The sequence below is a fragment of the Thamnophis sirtalis genome, unplaced genomic scaffold, assembly GCF_051295495.1.
Source record: "Thamnophis sirtalis isolate CommonGarterSnake01/CBP01778 unplaced genomic scaffold, rThaSir2_p1.2 scaffold_10, whole genome shotgun sequence".
Taxonomy (NCBI): Eukaryota; Metazoa; Chordata; class Lepidosauria; order Squamata; family Natricidae; genus Thamnophis; species Thamnophis sirtalis.
In genome coordinates, this window is record NW_028261390.1 from 22,981,501 (window position 1) to 22,999,527 (window position 18,027).

General features: G+C 40.3%; 1 protein-coding gene across 1 annotated transcript in view; it reads left to right on the plus strand.

Annotated features, from left to right (window-relative positions):
* The window catches only part of EGF (epidermal growth factor), a 59,496-nt gene that overhangs the window by 30,014 nt on the left and 11,455 nt on the right, over positions 1–18,027 (plus strand). The window contains exons 12-19 of the mRNA XM_087724213.1: positions 1,005–1,109; positions 3,121–3,344; positions 6,487–6,654; positions 8,845–8,991; positions 9,929–10,045; positions 10,838–10,963; positions 13,967–14,108; positions 16,530–16,694. Of these exons, the coding sequence (XP_087580339.1) occupies positions 1,005–1,109; positions 3,121–3,344; positions 6,487–6,654; positions 8,845–8,991; positions 9,929–10,045; positions 10,838–10,963; positions 13,967–14,108; positions 16,530–16,694 (1,194 nt within the window). The remainder of the gene's footprint in view (positions 1–1,004; positions 1,110–3,120; positions 3,345–6,486; positions 6,655–8,844; positions 8,992–9,928; positions 10,046–10,837; positions 10,964–13,966; positions 14,109–16,529; positions 16,695–18,027) is intronic.

The window sequence follows — 18,027 nt, forward strand, 5'->3', positions numbered from 1 at the left end:
TGGCACTGTTGCACGCACGAAAGCCAGCTGATTGTCGTGCGCGCATGCACACCAGAAACCCAGAAGAGGAACGGGTGATACCAGGCGACATGGCTCCGTGTGTCACTTCGGGCATGCGTGCCATAGGTTCACCATCACAGGCCTATAGTAACAATTGGTTTACAAAGCCAGTTTGGTCTAGAGATTAAGGCACCAAGATAGGAGCCAGGATAGCCTGAGTTCTACCCCTGCTTTAGGCATAAATCTAGCTGGATTATTTTGGACCAATCATTGTCTCAGCCCTGAGAACAAAGCAATAGCAAACCATTTCTGGACAATCTTGTCCAAGAAAACCACAGGGACTAGTCCAGGCAGTCACCAGGAATCAAAAATTGACTTGAAGACGTACACATAATAATAGATGCTTTTTTTTATGAAGTTACTAATTTAATTTATGGATTCTGGTTGCTCCTACTCCTAGTCTTATTCAGTTTACAACTTCTGTTAATAGGAAAAGATAGAACTGAGGAGAAACGTTTAAAATGTTTAATTAATATCATGGTATAAGAGAATATTATATAAGGGACGGGGTGGGTCAGGGGCTAAGATGCTGAGCTTATCAATCAGAGAGGTCGGGAGTTTGGCGGTTTGAATCCCTAGCACTGCGTAATGGAGTGAGCTCCCGTTACTTGTCCCAACTTCTGCCCACCTCACAGTTCAGAAGCACATAAAAAATGCAAGTAGAAAAATAGGAAACATCTTTGGTGGGAAGGTAACAGCGTTCCGTGCACCTTAGGCATTTAGTCATGCTGGCCACATGATCACAGAGATGTTTTAGGACAGCGCTAGCTCTTCGGCTTTGAGATGGAAATGAGCACCGCCCTCTAGAGTCAGGAATGACTAGCACATATGTGCGAGGGGAACCTTTACCTTTACCTATAAGAGAATCAACTGGAAGGAGGCAAGTAAAGTGACAGATTAAGTTATCACAATAAGAAACCCCATTCTGTGTGTCTATTTTGTAGGAAATGTAGCATTGAAAGTAGTAATCTAAATGGAATGCAGAGAAAAATTATCATCCAGGAGAAGGTGTTTCATCCTCAAGGAATTGCTGTTCATCCATTTACCAGGTAAAATATTGAGTCAAATTTGTTTCCAAAATATTATTGGGTGATGTAGACACCCGTGAATAAAGTCTGTAAAACCACTGCTTCTATTGCAACTATTTTACCTGTGCAAAGATTTTGCAGGTACATATAGATACTGAAGGTGCAGATTGAGTGGTGCGGTGGCGTAGAGGTGGAGCTGCCGCCTCACAATCAGAAGGCTGTGAGTTTGATCCTAGGTAGAGGCAGATATTTCTCTCTCTGGGTACAATGAGATTATATCTGCTGCGAACTCTGCATTGGCGACAGGAAGCGCATCCAGCCAGTAAACACTCAGTTCCATTCAGTTGCCCCAACTCCACCCCAATGCAAGGGATTGGTCATTAAAAGACCAAAAACAAGTTATCAAAGGTGCAGATCCAATGGCTCTAATTCTTTAGCATCTTATGAGCTACTGACCACAAAGTAGAAGTAGAATGTAGATAAACAGTTATTTATTTTTTGATCATAAATACAAAAAAACAGGCTAGTTAGAGCAATAGTCTTTCCTATAGTGATATATGGGTGTGAGTGTTGGACACTAAGAATGGCTGATCGAAGAATTGACACCTTTGAACTAGGACACTGGTGTAAATTACTATGTGTACGATCGATAGCCAGCGTAACAAACAGAAAGGTGTTAAATCGTACAAAACCAGACACATCACTAGAAGCTAAAATTATAAGACCTCGCCTGATCTACTTTGACCTTGTTATGCATGCAAATCAGTGGTGAGTTGTGGGCGGTACGCCCCAGTATGGGCGTACCGGAGCCTGCCTGGTGCACAGATACCGTTTCAATACGGTGCTCTGGAGGACCCATCTGCCCAAACTCCTTACCTGTCTTTTAAGGCTTCCGCACTTCTGCGCACGCGCATGGTGCATACAGTGCCTGCGTGACACTCCGCGGAGCAGCTGGAGTGTCGCGGAGACTCGTGGAGGTGTTAAGATGCATGCGTGCACTGCACATGTCCATGTGGACGCCGCTCCAGAACCCACCACTGATGCAAATTCATTGGAAAAGTCAGTGATGTTAGAAATGGTTGGTGGAACACAAAGAAGGGGCAACCAAAGAACATGCTGACTTGAAAAAAAAATCAAATCTAGTATAAAAAGTTGAACTTCCAACAACTGAAAAAAGTTGTGCTTGAAGGGTATAATGGAGAGCACTTGCCAATAGAGTCACCAAGAATCGGACACAACTAAATGGTTAACTACAACAAATTTTATGTTTTGTCTGTTCATCACTCTGCCTGCTCTTTGTTTAAGAGATTGGTAACCGGAAGTCACTTCCTTCTGCCTTTCTTCTCAAACAGCCATGCCCAGAACCCATGCTCTTTGACTCTTCTCCAAATACTTAGCTAGATGTTTGACTTTCTCTTATCCCCATGAGCAAAGGTGAAATGCTACCAGTTTGGACCAGTTCGCCCAAACTCGTAGTAAAAAAATGGTACCGGTTCGTGCGAATTGGTAGTTCTGACAATCAACTGTGACGCATAATTTTTATTAGCTAGAATCGTCAGATTTCCTGCTTTATAGCTAATCTAAATTGCATGGCACAGCGGATTCCCTCCCCCCTCGCTGTTGTACTTACCTTTGCAGGCATGATCGGTATCAAGCTCCGCCCACACACCCAATTTAATCACGTACCATTTTTGACGCTCTGTGCATGTGCGGAAAGTCCTGCCCATGAGCAGAGGTGGTGCGTGCGCTCACATTTGTGAACTGGGAGCGACGGTAAGTTGATTTCACCCCTGCCCATGAGGAATTTCCTCTAAATAAATTTCATTTTCTGTTCTAGTCATCAGTCCAGTAATTGTGCAATGACTAGTGCCTCCTATATGTTAATCATGGTTGAGGGATCAAAGATGGATTTTAAAACCAAAATTATTTACCTATGAATATTGTATATATTTCACTCTGACAGATATCGATTTTTAACGTGGAAGGCTTTTTTAAAAAATGCAATGACTTATTTTGTTTTTCTTCAATAAAGGGAACTGTTTTGGACAAACGTAGGGCTCAATCCATATATTGGAAAATCTACTTTACAAGGCTCAGAGCGTGTCATTATAGCAAATTCAGGCTTGTTTTGGCCCAGTGGAATAACTATTGACTACGCTGAGGACAAGCTGTACTGGTGTGATGCCAAAATGTCTGTTATTGAAATGGCAAACCTGGATGGTTCTAATCGACAAATACTTGCACAGAATGATGTAGGTGAGGCTTTGGGATGCTAGCTTTCTATCCAATAATGTACATATCAAAATGTCAATGGAAGAATGACCACAGTAGACTGATCTCCCTTTTTTTTGTATCACTTATCCAGCGGCGGATTTCACATTTTGTTATCACTGGTTCATCCCACGTGCGCCCCTTCCATGCATGCACCCAGCCTTCTGTGCATGTGCTTTTCTCATGCACGGCATAGAGCCGGGGCAGGTGGGTAGCCCACCCGCAATTTCTGCTACCAGTTCGGGCGAACTGGTCCGAACCGGCTGAATACCACCTCTGCACTTATTCGGCACTGCTGCTCCAGAAAATTGATTAGGGTCCCAGTGATGAAAGCAACAAATACTTGCAAATATCCACGATAGCTACATGGTTATTTGGTTGTTGGTCACCCAACCATATTGCATTTCTTCTCTGGTCTGATTCCACCTTGCCCCAAGACGAGGTTCAGGCAACCCTGTGCAAAATGAAGAAGAAAAATAGGAGGGTTTTTTGGAATGAGAAGCAGGAAAGTATTAAAGGAATTATTTATAGACTCTGTTTTGGAGAGCAAATATCTGGTCCACATTCCAATGTATGTTTGTTCTGATAAATCAAAAGGGTGCTAGCTAAGGGAGTGAGCTTAACAAAGGGACTGGTGTGTGTGTGTTTCCCCCCTCTTCCCCCCTCCCTCTTTTTCCCTCCCTTTCTCCATCCCTCCTGACTTTCTTGAAGTTTTGTGCAAAGATATGTGAACAAATTTTGAAAATTGAAATACTGTGTGCCGATAAAGGGAAGGAAACAGAACACATACTCCCCCACTTTAGCCCAGCTATTAATAGGTTAATATTACTGTAGTGATTCTTATTGCAGCACTACTGCCATCTAGTGCCCATTGCTGTAATTTAAGATACTGAAAAGATGCTTCTGTGGAGGAGACAGATCTAAGGAGGATCCGTCTTCAGATTCAGTGTTACTTCTGAGTTAGTGGTAATATGCTTCCCACTACCAGTTGCAGGGGGAAAAGAGCAGAGGAGACCTATGTCTCTACCTCTGCTTGTGAGTGCCATAAATGCAAATCTATCTGACAACTGGCAAGGAGGTTTTGGTCGAATCCAGCATGGTTACTTTTTGTCGTTCTTAGATAAGGTATTATGTTTATATGAGAAGAAACATTTGTGAATGCATTCTAAGACTTCCAGTGATTTTCATGCATTCTCTGGTTGTTGGCTGGTGCAAAGGCCAGGTTTTTAGGTGAAGATGGGCAATCATTTGCTGGCTTGTTTGCACGAAAAGAAGGACCAAAAAACCCGAGTGAAGATATGCCGTATATGCAGATACAGCCAAGATTTCCGATATTCTTTCTGTTTGGGGTTGGGAAGTGTTGAAGTTTTTCTGTCTATAATTTTTTGTATGCTTCCTATCTTAAAATGGCAAGAAGTGTGACTGATTTTTAAAAGTTATGCCATTTTGCTCCAGTTGTGCGATTTAAAAAAAGGATCACCAGTTGTAAAGAAATGAAGGTGGGAATATATATGTAAGGCTACAGATTGCACCCAATTGAGTTAAGAGAACAAAAATAAAGACAATGCTTATAACTACAAGTAGTCCTTGCTTAGTGATCACAATTGAGACTTGCAACTCAGTGGTTAAGCAAAGTGGACATTAACTGGGCTTATGATTTTAGTTCAGCTTTCTTTTACTGTACAGACTGGTGAAGGTTGTAAATTTGTAGATTGGTCACAAACTTATTTTTTCATCACCCTTGTCATTGCAAATGTTCATTCACTGTGCTACACCTGTGCTATAACTGCAATCTGGATTTTGTAGTCTTAGGCCTCCCACTTCTGACAAAATCCTCATAAAAATCTTAGAACCATGATGGCAAACCTATGGCACGCGTGCCCGAAGTGGCATGTGGCGCCATGTCACCTGGCATGCGTGGCATTGCCCGTTCTGCTTCCAGGTTTCTTGCGCATATGTGCACACGGTGATCAGCTTGCCTTCAGTGCAACAGTGCTGGGATCTGGAAGAACTGGTCTTCCATTTTCCTGTGTGACCATGCGCGCTGGCCAGCTGATCATCATGCATGCATGCGTACAAGTAACCAGAAGACTAGCTGGCCAGCGTGCATGCGTGTGCTAGAAACTGGAAGTTCATTTTTGGGCACGCGCATGTGCCCTGGGCACCTCCTCTTTCAGGTTGTGGGCCAGACGAACATGCACGCTTCCTTTTCGGCACTCAGTACTGAAAAGGTTCGCCATCCTAGAAGAATGGGACATTTTAGATACAATTAAATAAATGAACTGAAGACTGGCAATACAAAAATATTTTGGATTACAAAAAATAATTTGTAGTATTTAAAGTCAATTAAACATTGATTAGAACCATTTTTCTAGTGGAACAAGCTACCAGTGAGCTGACCTTGGACAGATTATTCCTATCTGATGTTTAGCAACCGGTTCTCTGCGCTAATGATTTCTTCCAATAACCAGTTCACCAAACTGCTCAGAAAGTTAACAACTGGTTCTCCTGAAGTGGTGCAAACTGTCTGAATCCCACCACTGGTTGTTCCTGATATAAAGTTACTTGGTGATATAAAGTCTGCATATACTGCTTTTCTTGCTTTTATCCAGTAATATTGTGGTAGCAGTGATGACCTCTGGAGTCCAATGCCATATGGAAGGACACATGTTTTTCCCTCTGCATCTAATACAGATTGATGGATGTGCTTTGGGCAAGAGTCTGTTCTAGGAATTTAAAAGATTTTGCCTCACTCTGACCCAAATCTTTGATTTACGACCAGGAGGGACAGTTCTAATACTGTGTAGGTTATATAATTAAAGTTGCAGTCCCAAAAATGGATGGGGCCAGGAGTCTTTAAGGATTGTTCAGGGGTTTTAAGGGATTGAGGGATGCCTCCTCCAAAAACAGACAGATTTTAGTCTCATCTATTCTGGAACAGGGGTGGCGAGGGGGCAATCTGCAAGTTGCAGAAGAGACTATGACACAATCCATGCAATCCTTGGAGCTCAGATTTGAATCTTGATCTACAATGTTCATGATAGAAATATATCGGGTGCGTATTAATTGATATATTTACTCAGTGCATGTATATAATGGAATTGTCAATCTTTTATCTGCATTCTAGGCCATCCCTATGGCATCACAGTTTTTGAGCACCACATTTGGGTATCTGACTGGACTAGGCCTTCATTACTCAGAATAGACAAGAAAAATGGCCTCAAGAAGATACGCCTTGGAGGAAGCATGATGAGACCCTCTTCACTGCTTGTAGTTCACCCTTTAGCCAAACCAGGTATACTGTATGTCAAGTGTACTTCAGTCTTTTTTCTGATTAGCTCTATATGGGGACTTATTAGGGCAGTGATGGCAAGCCTATGCCACGCATGCCACAGGTGACAGGCGGAGGTCTCTCTGCCATCACACAAGCTGAGCTCCACCGTTAAGGTGACCAGATTTTCAGATTGGTAAAGAGGGACACCTTTGACTTGGGGGGGGGGAGGGCTTGATTAAACATTTTATACGGAGCAACAAAAATTTCCATGTAACGCAAAAATAGTATTGTAATTTTTTTTATTTCAACATAACTACAATTTATATATATAAATTGTAACTCTTGCCAAACATCAACATTTTGATCACGTGACCATGAGGATGCTGCAATGGTCGCTAAGTGTGAAAATGGTAGCTAAGTGTGAAAAATGGTCATCAGTCACTTTTTAAAATGCCATTGTAACTTTGGTCACTATACCACCTTTCTTGCCACAGTTCTTAAGTGAATAACTGCAACTGGTATTTTGTATTTTGGATAGAATCTTTTTTTAAATAGTCTAAGACAATTTAAAAAAAGAATCCACACAAAATAAATTGAAGTAAAACGTTTCAAAGTATTGTGCATAGAATTTTTAAAAATGGTTTCACTTCAATTTATTTTGGATAGAATCTTTTTTTAAATAGTCTAAGACAATTTAAAAAAAGAATCCACACAGAATAAAACTTTTAAAAAATCCTATGCACAATAAATAAAATATTATTTTAAAATACATTAAAAAATAAAAGAAAAAAACCCAGTTCACTTACTAGCAGGCACAACTGAGCACTCCAAGTCAATCCAGAATGATATAGATGTTAATACAAAGAACTGAGCAAATTAAAATGGTGAAATTAGTCAGGGAAATATTTTTCAAAGAAACTTTGCCACCATTTTTTTCCATATGAACCGACCTCCAACCTCTGTGCCCCTCCCCTTCGGAAAATCCAGGAAGTAACACTTGCGGCTTCTCTAGCCAAATATTTCCTGCAGCTCTATGGTACTTGGTCATTTTTTCTTATAAAATGAGGTAAAAGGGGCGCGGGGGCTCCGTTTTCTTGCTTTAACGTTTTAATATCTTCAATGAAAGTACTGAGACAGAGAGAGGGATTAGTTAGACAGAGTGTCTTTTGTCTTGCCCCGGTTAGGATTTCTGAAGCAAATCCACTGGGCTTTCAACAGGAAAGCCCGAAAATCGGGACTTTTTAAAAACGCCCCGGGATACGGGACAAATTGTTATAAAACGTGACTGTCCCGCTGAAATCGGGACGTCTGGTCACCTTATCCACCGTGCATGTGCGTACACCTCCCGCCAGCTGGCTGGTTTTCGGGTCTATGCCACGCATGCTGTTTAATCAAAATGCAGTTAAAACACTATACAAGCCATCGAGAATATAAGTATATACATCCAACAGAAACAGGAAGTGACTCATAGGAGCAGATAGAGATAAATCCTAGAAAGGCAGGAAATGCATTACTGAATAATGGAGATGAATGCTAGAGAGGAATAAAGCTGCATTCAAGGCGGACATAACACTGTAACAACATGCGCATGCATGGGGGTGGGGGGTAGCAGGGGTAGCAGGGGATAGCAGGGGGTAGCAGGGGGTAGCGGGGTAGCACCCTTGTGCCACCCTGCCCACCCGCACCCCCTGTACCCCATTTTTGGTCCCAGGATGTTTCAGGGAGGCCTGCTAGGCCGAAAATGGGGTGGGTGTGGTGTCATGCATGCATTATATTATAAGTGTGGGCATGCGCATGTGCTGTGGCACGCATGCACATGCTTTCAGCACGTGTGGACAGAATGGTTAGCCATCACTGTATTAGGGGCTCTAAAATTTTAGAAGCAAGCTTCCTGGTAAATTACTATTTGGGAAGTGCTGCAAATAATAATAGAATAGCATTGTAATACATTTTATAAAATAGCAAAACCTGCCCCAATAATGATTTAACTTTTTAAAAGGAAAATATTCTGATTGTCATTTTAATTACACCTATATGGTAAGCAATGTGACTCTATTACTGGTCTATTTTGACAGTTACAATAACAAGTCAAACTTTTTTGCTTTAATTTAGCAGTCAAAATACATTACAAGGATATTTCTCCACTAGTAAATGACAATTTTGAAATGACACAGTGCAGTGTATATCACCTATTTATTTTTACTCTTTCAGGCCGTATCTCTACATACAAGGAAGATGCATTAGGAAAGGAAATGTTTGCCGGAGAAATATCACCCCAGCATCTTCTGATTAACAGCAAATATGGTGATAGCCATGGGGAGACGCAACAGACACTGACTGCTGAAATTGTGGTGTCTAGTAAAGATTGCCTTTTCTTATTTCCCAATGATAGAAGGAGATGTGTGTTCTCAGTGACTGGCAAAATAGCTGATAGGGACTAAAGAAGCATCTCTGCAGTTTATGCCAATGGCTGTTGTGATCATGTGCAATTGGAGCATAAAAAAACTTATACTAAATTAGGTCATTGGTCTGTCGACTCTGCAGTGGCAAATTAAACTGTGCCAGCAACTAGCTCCATGACAAATATTACTTATTTATATATTTTGCAACATTTATAGCGCCTTCAATCCAAACAGACTCTGATTATGATACAAAAGATTATAAAGAAGACAGAACAAAGTACTAGCTAGAGATATTTAACTTAATCTAAGGGGTGAATGAGAGCCAACTTGCTGCAGTGATTAAGGCAGAAGTGGGGAACGATGGACCCTTTATGATTTATGGACTTCAACTCTCAGAATTCCTGAGCCAGGATGGCTGGCTCAGGAATTCTGGGAATTGAAGTTCACAGGTCATAAAAGGCCTATCGTTCCCAACCCTTGGATTAAGGCATCAGGCTAGAAGCTGGGAGTCTGGGAATTCTAGTTCCACCTTAGGTGCAAAGCCAGCTGATTGACTTTGGACCAGTCACTCCCTCTTAACCCTGGGAAGCTAACTAACTGACTAAAAAAGATGAATGCCCACTGGAACAATACTGTTTTGATCAGTTGCAAAATGCAAATAGGGAAGAAGATACAGATATCTTGGAAAGAGAATATTCCATAAAATTGGATCTGCCACTGAGAAGGTTTGTCATCCTGTCCATAACCCATGTGCCTTGTAAAGAGGAGGCAGATGGATACGATTTAAAAAGTTAGCTCTAGTGAGTTTGTTCATAACAATTTACTACTGTGAACATATAAACTATGGACGACTGTAGAGTGATAAATTTTCTTATCATTATTTTATGCCACAGATCAGGACAACTGTACACCACTAGGTTGTGATCTCAATTCCCAATGCGTTGCAGTTCAAAATGGTGCTGTGTGTGAGTGCCAGACAGGGTTCATCATGGAAGATCAACTGTGCCATGGTAATTTTACGTGACAGATTACAAAGTGATATTAATATTCTATATTTTTGCATGGATTTCATCTTGGGTTGTCATTTTGAGATCAGGACTATACCCTTGGCACCATGCCAGTGCCTTCAAAAAGCATACAAGCTATGATTAATAAGGAATACAGCAACTATAAATTCAGGTTTGAAGTTAGAGCTTTTTAAATTTTTTAATATGCTTGATCAGGGGTGGGTTCCGGCAGGCACTAATGCCGATTTGCTTGTGGGCGCACTGCGCACACAAGCGCAGTGCAATAAAATTATTCTGTGCATGTGCAGAAGCAAAAAACAAGATGGCGGCACCCATGATATCCCCGAAGAACCGGTTTGGAGGTGTGGCAGGCCTGGGTCGCTGCCAATTCCAGTGACCCAGCCCGCCAAACCACTACCGGTTCGGCTGAAGCGGTCCAAACCGGTAGGAACCTATCACTGGCCTTGATGTTAGGTTTATCCTTCAGTTTAGAATAGATTATCACTGACCATCAGGATGGTCAGCGTTTGGAGGTCACAGATCATGTTTAAAATATACAGTAGTTATCAATGTAATACGTTTGCTGAATAAATGCATTGATATATGAGTGAGGTTCATCTACAGCAGATTTGATTCATTATACTTATATCCTGCCTTCTCAGCAGGAATTTAAGGCCGCATACATGATTCTTCCCAGTCCTCTTTTATCCTCCCACCTCTTCTGTGAGAAAGAATTTAACTAATTATTTCAAGTATAGTCTCCAAGCTATAAATACCTTTTTAAAAACCTTGTAGATGTTGATGAATGCCTTCTTAACCAAGAACAGTGCAATCAGAGCTGGTCCAGATGTATCAATACTGAAGGAAGTTACTTCTGTGAGTGCCTTTTGGGTTATTCTGAAGATGGACTTCATTGTTCTGGTGAGTTATTAGGATAAAGGATGTACCTTTGGGCATTCTCAATAATTTATCCATCCTACTTAGAGGGGTTTTTATGCCAAGCCTCTAGACATACTTATTTATCACATTGATTTAGCATATTCAAGGGTGGGCTTCAAAAATTTTAGCAGTGGGTTCTCTGACTGGTTGCTGGGTGGGTGTGACCATGGTGGCCATGGCCTAGTTGGCCTCCTGTATCATGGCATGGGGGGCATTTTCATCCTCCCCGGGCTCCGGAGGCTTTCCTTGAGCCTCTGGGAGGGCGAAAATGGCATCCACCAGGCTCCGGAGGCCCTCCCTGAGCCTCCATGTGGGCCCTGTACTTATCTTGCATTCCAAATGAGCCCCGTGGGGTCTCCTGGGAGGGGTGGGGCAGGGTGGGTGGGGCCAGGCAGGACAGGCATGAAATGATATCATCTTTGCTACCGGTTCAGAGGGGTACTCATGCATAGTGCTTCTGCGCATGAACTGAAACTTCCACCCATGCACAGATAATCTGTGATGCCATCTGGGTGGACAGGCAGAGCCTCCCGCCGCCATCACTACCAGTTCACCTGAACCGGGGCAAACCAGCAGAATACCATCTCTGAAGCAGGGGTGGAATTTGTGGGTTCTCCAACCTGGGCATATTTTTAGCTAGAGATTCTCATGAATCCATGCGAACCCACAACAGCCCACCCCTGAGCATATTTACAGACTGCCCATCTCACAAAAACCTGAGTCTGGGTAGCATACAATCAAACTATAAAACAATGATTATAAAAATATTGTAAGATTAAAACATAAATATTATAACAGCTTGAAAGAACTGACAGGTGTCATTCTTGCTAAAAAATAAGAATATTCAATGAATTGCCTTAATGAGTTCATATAGTAATTTATATACAAAGTAGCTGGAAAATGAAATGTAACCTGTAGGTCATGGACTGCATATCCTCCCCCACAGAATGTCAAATCATAGTAAAACAAACACGTCAGTGTGTATGATAGTTAATGACTGGCAGAGACATGGTAACAAGGTAAGCCAATGAAGAGACATGGCAACTGGGTCAGCCAATGAGGGCTGTTTGGAAATTGCAACAGTATTTGCTGTGTGAGCAACAAGGAGACAGCAAGGAGCCTGGGTGTGGCTTAGCTCAATTGTTCTGTACTAAAGCTCTGAGTCTGTGCTGAGCTCTAAACTAGGCTGCTGCTCTGAAACTGAAACTGTTCTCTCCTCTGCCTGTGTTTTGCTTGTATTAAGTACCACATTGGAAAACCTGCTTTTAGTACTGTATATTTACTTCATGTGTTATATTATATATAAAGAAAAGTTAATGAATCCCGATGAATTAGTTACCTGTGTGTGCTTTCTGGATATGAATACTTCAGCAAATTCTGACAAAGCAAAAATATGTTTCATAGATATGACAGGAAAGAGATATTAATCTTCTGATGGGCCTCATAGTCTTATTATGTGTTTTAAAATGGGTTCAAAATTCCAGATGGTTCCAGAGATACTACATCAAGGCAACCATCACAGCTGACGAGTATGTAACCCCTCCTCCCCAAAAACAATTCTTGGCACTGAAAAGGCCATATTCCCTTGTTAAAAAGTTTTAAGTACTTGCTGACGCTGGACTTCCAAACTCTGTAAGGTTGCTGGCATTATTTATCCCCTTCTTCCAGGCTCTCTGCATTCTAGGTGATGTTTAACATCATGAGTTCATCAATATGCAAAGCCTCTAGATGTCAGGAGACGTTTTCTTCTTCTGTTATTTGGCAGCGTTAATGGAATGAACCACCCAATAGAGATTTATTGGAAATCATTACCCTGCCTATAAATGAAAGCGAGTACTGAGTCAGTCATAATGCTCATCAAATAATTTTAGGTTCGTTAATAGTCATGAGATTCAAGTTGCTGACATTTCCAATCAGGGTTCATTGAAAACTATGTTCATAATCAGATACCTTGATCTGCATAGCTGGAATGCAAAGGCTGACATTTAATCATAACTTTACTGTCTAAGAGAACTGCTTGGAGATACGAAGGCAGCAATTTTTAGCAAGTTGTCAGCTTATCCCAAACTGGGCCAATTCTGATACAGGTCCATGTTTTTGCAAATTGGCAATTAGACTTTACAAATGCACATTCCTTCCTCTGACATCTCCATTTAAATTCCCCCTTTCTTACTCTTGCTTACTGCATCAATATATCCCTATCTGTTCGTTTTGCTGAAATAACAACTCAGGAAGAAAACCTTGGCTCATGGCTATCAGCTTGATAGTTACAAGTGTCAAATCTTTTGGGAGACCAGTTGATGTCCATGTGCAGTTGGTTATCCATTGTGAAATTTTGTCCATCTGATGGACTAGATGGAACAGTAGTCCAATTTAGCAGGACAGTACTTATGTTCTTATGTTTTCCCAATTAAAATGCTAGCTACACAGTGGGGAAAAAATCATATATGAGCTGGAATGTTCTGTCATAGTAAGGGGGGAAAAGGACTCTAATTTACAAGTAATGCTAAGTAACAATGTTCTTTAGCTCCTCCTCAACTGCTATGGACCAAGCTTTTCTGTCTCTTGCTCTATCTCTCCCTCCCCCCCCTCCTGCTTTACTTTGAGAATAGACTTATAACAGGTTTGTAATGAATAACCATTCCAAAAGCACTCAGTTATTAAGTGAGGACTTGCATTTACCTTGCTAAATGCAGCATCTCAGACATTGTGTCACATTGGTTCTTAAATAGCTATTATTAAGAAAGTGATATTATGCAGTGACTTTAGGTAACGTGAAGTCATAGGGAATTTCATATTTTGTATCCCAGTTCTGTTGCATTAAGACCTGCTAAGTAGACATTTCACTGTATCTGCCTTTATTTCTTCCATTTACTGATATTTACTGTTTAAGAAGTGGGAGAACCTACTCACAAATCAGGTCATTCAAATTTGGCCCCGAGACTCAAACACATTAACCCCACCCCTTCTTTTAAATTGTTTCAGAATCTATCATCGGTCCTTCTGTTGTAACCAGGGATGACTCTACATTATCTGAAAAAGAAGGTCCTATGGACTGCTCACCATCCTACTGTTTCCATCAGGGAGTTTGCATTTATATTTCAGATCTGCAGACTTTTGCATGCAAGTAAGTACTGAACTCCAACATATTTCTATAGTTATTAATTTGGTTAGTATCCAATGAAATAACAGGCAGGTTAAATAGTGTTGTTAGACATGTGAAATGCATGTATTTTATTTATATTCCATGCATGCTTAAGGCATGCATAATCTCTTGTTTTCACAATGATAATCTTGTAAGGTAATTTGGGATGAGAGAAAATGTCTGATCCTAACTTACCCAGTGATCTCTTGCCATCAAGAAAGGAGCTTAGCTTTCATTAACGTAGTTTTGAGCATTTGGCCCAAGTCACTTACAAATCTAAAACATATTAGGATATAATGTTTGGCTGAGGTATAGAAATATTTATTTCCCTTTAGCTCACAAGATCTTTGTGTGTATCAGCTCTAGCTTTGGTATTTTTACACTGAACATGGGGCTTTCGTAAGTATGGTTAAAAAAAATCAAGATGTCAGCCACAATGCTGCAATCTAAGCTTTGTCTGATTTTTATGTGTGTTGTTGTTGTTGTTGTTGCTAGTTGTGAAGTTGTGTCACCCATCGTGATCCCATGGACAACGTTCTTCCAGCCTTCCTGTCCTCTACCATCCTCTGGAGGCCATTCAAGCTCATGCCTATTACTTAAGTGACTCCATCCAGCCAACTCATTCTCTGTCGTCCCCTTCTTCTTTTGCCCTCAATCTTTCCCAGCATTAGGCTCTTCTCCAGTGTGTCCTTCCTTCTCATTAGGTGGCCAAAGTATTTGTGTTTCATCTTTAGGATCTGGCCTTCTAAAGAGCAGTCAGGGTGTGTTATATAAACATAAAATCAAGGTAGCACTTCAGTTACACCATTGTGACTGCTTTCTTAGTGTTTTGGTTTTTTTGACACTATCCCCTTCAGATATTTGTGACTGAGCAGGAGGATATGAGAGGGATTTTACGCTGCAGAACTCTTCTATAATCTTCTTGTAGATAGACTCATTCCATTTGAGAATATCTAAAGATGGACCTGGAAATTTGTAAACATGTTCAGCATACGATTCCAATTAGGATATTCCATATCTTGTTCTTAGGTACCACATATTTATGACAACCTGAGTTTGACTTCAAAATTATTTTATATCTATTGTTCTTGTGTACAGTTTTACATTAGGTGGCAGTGTTTCATCATTCATTAACACACAGATTTCATTCCATCACCAAATTGAAAAAAAACAAAACATTTTTGTTCCCATTTTCAAGACATAACAGAAGGCTTTATAGCTTCCATTAAAAATAAACCTGCTTGTCATGCTCAGGTTGAGACATAGCACATGGTTTCACACTATTATAGTTCAAAATGTATTATTACTTATTTAACAGTCCCAGATCTCTTTTTGGCAGATCTCTGAGTGAGATGGGTCTGTAGAATTCAGTAAAAGTAAGAATTGCCTTTTTATTCATCTTGGGATCTCTACACAGTGCAATTCAAAATAAAGTTGGATTTAGTGAATGCCTTACAGAGGAGAAAGAAAAATATTACTTTCAATCATTTACTATTTGTCTTTTAACTCCCAAGTAACCAAAGCTAACATTGTAAAATGGAAACCTGTTGTCTAGAGTCAAAACAAAGCAAACATTAAAATGTTCATTAATTTAAATATTTTTAAAAGTGAGGTCCTTGCATTTCTCAGTTTGGTGCTTTCCTTATGACATGGACCACATCTCCCATTATTCCCATTTTTACTAACTGGAAGATGGAAATTGTAATCCAAATATATGTGGGGGTAGCAAATTAAGGAAAAAAGTAGTATATCTGTCCTTACTCTGGGTGTCTGCAAATATGTGGATCATAGTTCTCAGAATTCCTACAGTGGCTATTGTAAAAATTCTGCAATTGGAGTCCAAGTTAAGGAAAGTAAAGAAGATTTCTGCAGGGTCATGCTATTGGCTCATTTAATCCATCATTCTATACTGTGTAATGGTCGGTCAAGTGCATAGAGAAAAGCTATAAAGATGGAAACAAAAGTGATAGCATCCACCATTGTTATTCTCCAAGCAGATTCCGTTTTAAAGTATTGTTGGTTAGGATTTTAATGATAGTAACTGGCCTTCAAAACTAGCAGTCATGGTAGCTTGCTCTTTTCTGAATTTGTCCAAGGCGTTTTAAAACAAAATATGATGGCAGAAAAAATATTCTCCCAGACGTTTTCTCAGTCCTGAATGTTTACTTTTAACATATGGGCCATTCTATTGTTGCAGTGCTATGTATTTCCATCAAGTTTTTTTTGGCAAGTTCAGCAGCCTTCTAAACATATTGGTTGTCCTTTCTGCATATTTTCACTGTTGCTTTTTCCTCATGTGATGACTAGAAATCACAATTTCCCAGAAAGACTGTACTTCATTGAGTGAAATCAGCCATTCCTGATAATTGGCATTGCCTTCTTTGTTGGTTTGCTCATCAACAGCTGTGTGAAAGGCTACCTGGGAGACCGCTGTCAGTTTAGTGACTTGGAGTGGTGGGAACAACAACATGAGATGCATCTTAAGAAGCAAAACATCGCAACTGCTGCATTCTTGGCTGTGCTGTTCTTGGTCCTGCTCCTTGGTGTGGCTGCCTTCTATTTCTATAGGTAGACTTTATTTCCTGTATATGATAATCCGTAGCTATGTTGTTTGTGATCTTTATACATTCTTTCATACATCATAAACCCAAGATTTTGATTTCTTTGCTCATTAATTTAATATTCATGTACATTATTGGTCCTAATATACATTTGCAGTAATAAGGATGATGAGTCTATTTTAATTTATGACTGCATATCCTACTGCTTGCCTTTTAAACATTTCTAGCAATATGTTTGAGGAATTTAAATTACCAACTTTTGAAGATTGAATTTTAATGGTCATCTAATGTTGGCTGTATACACGTGGGCCTAAAACCTTTTGGCTGAGACATATGTGAAGGTAAATGATGAGAACAGCATTACACTATCCAGAAAAAACTCTGGGTCAAAAAACATGTGTCATGATGTCATATGCATATATGAAAAAGGCGGAACTTGTGTCACAATGTTACAATCCTGTTTTTGTTATTTTGATGAAAGTAGTGGATCCTGTCCATTGGACATCTGAGACTCCAGCTAATGATTTTTTAAAGAATAGGAAGGAAAAATACTTCAGTTGAGAAAAGAATCATTTTTTTAAAAAAAGGGGGGGGCAGAGTTCACTGCGAAGAAGGCAATGGCACCTTTTTTCTTAAGTCAATTTATATGAAGTAGGAATACATTAAAGGTAGAATATCACTGTGCACTTGTTCTCACCTGCTGAAAAAATAAGCTATGGGGTTTGCAGATCTAATTTCTCAGAAGGAACAGCATCAAAAGCTTTGGCTCAGGGCTCTTAATTGTTAATTAACAAGGCCAAATTTTAATCCCCTGCTTTACGTGCCCTGCTTATTCAGCTGTACAGTCCCTAGCTACCTCTGCATTTCAGTCTCTCTGTCTTCTTGGACTTGCACAGCTCATCTTTGTTTGCTGGGAAAATTTAATTTCGGTCAAAATGATATCTACCAAATTCTTTGCTGAACTGAATAAAATACTTGGGGTGGGGGGTGGGGGTCATTTTTTCCCCCTTGAGAACTTGTGAATTTTTTTCCTAATTGTGTGTGTTAGAAGACTACATGTGCCTTGTAGTTGGTGGCAGGCAAATAACAGTTGGCTGGCTTTTAATATATTATTGGCTCTATATTAGAATAGAATAAACATGTTCGGAGTAAATTGAGCATTGATTGGGGTTTATTGATACCGTTTGTAGGTCTTGCTAAAGATGGTAGAGGGTGAAGCTGGTAATCTTGTCGACACCCTCTCGCTCTTGTTAAAAAGCATTATGTAAAAATCCCATTTGATCAAATCCACAGTTAGTGCTGAAAGTGAATCTCTATAGGCCCATCTGTTTGGTAAAATA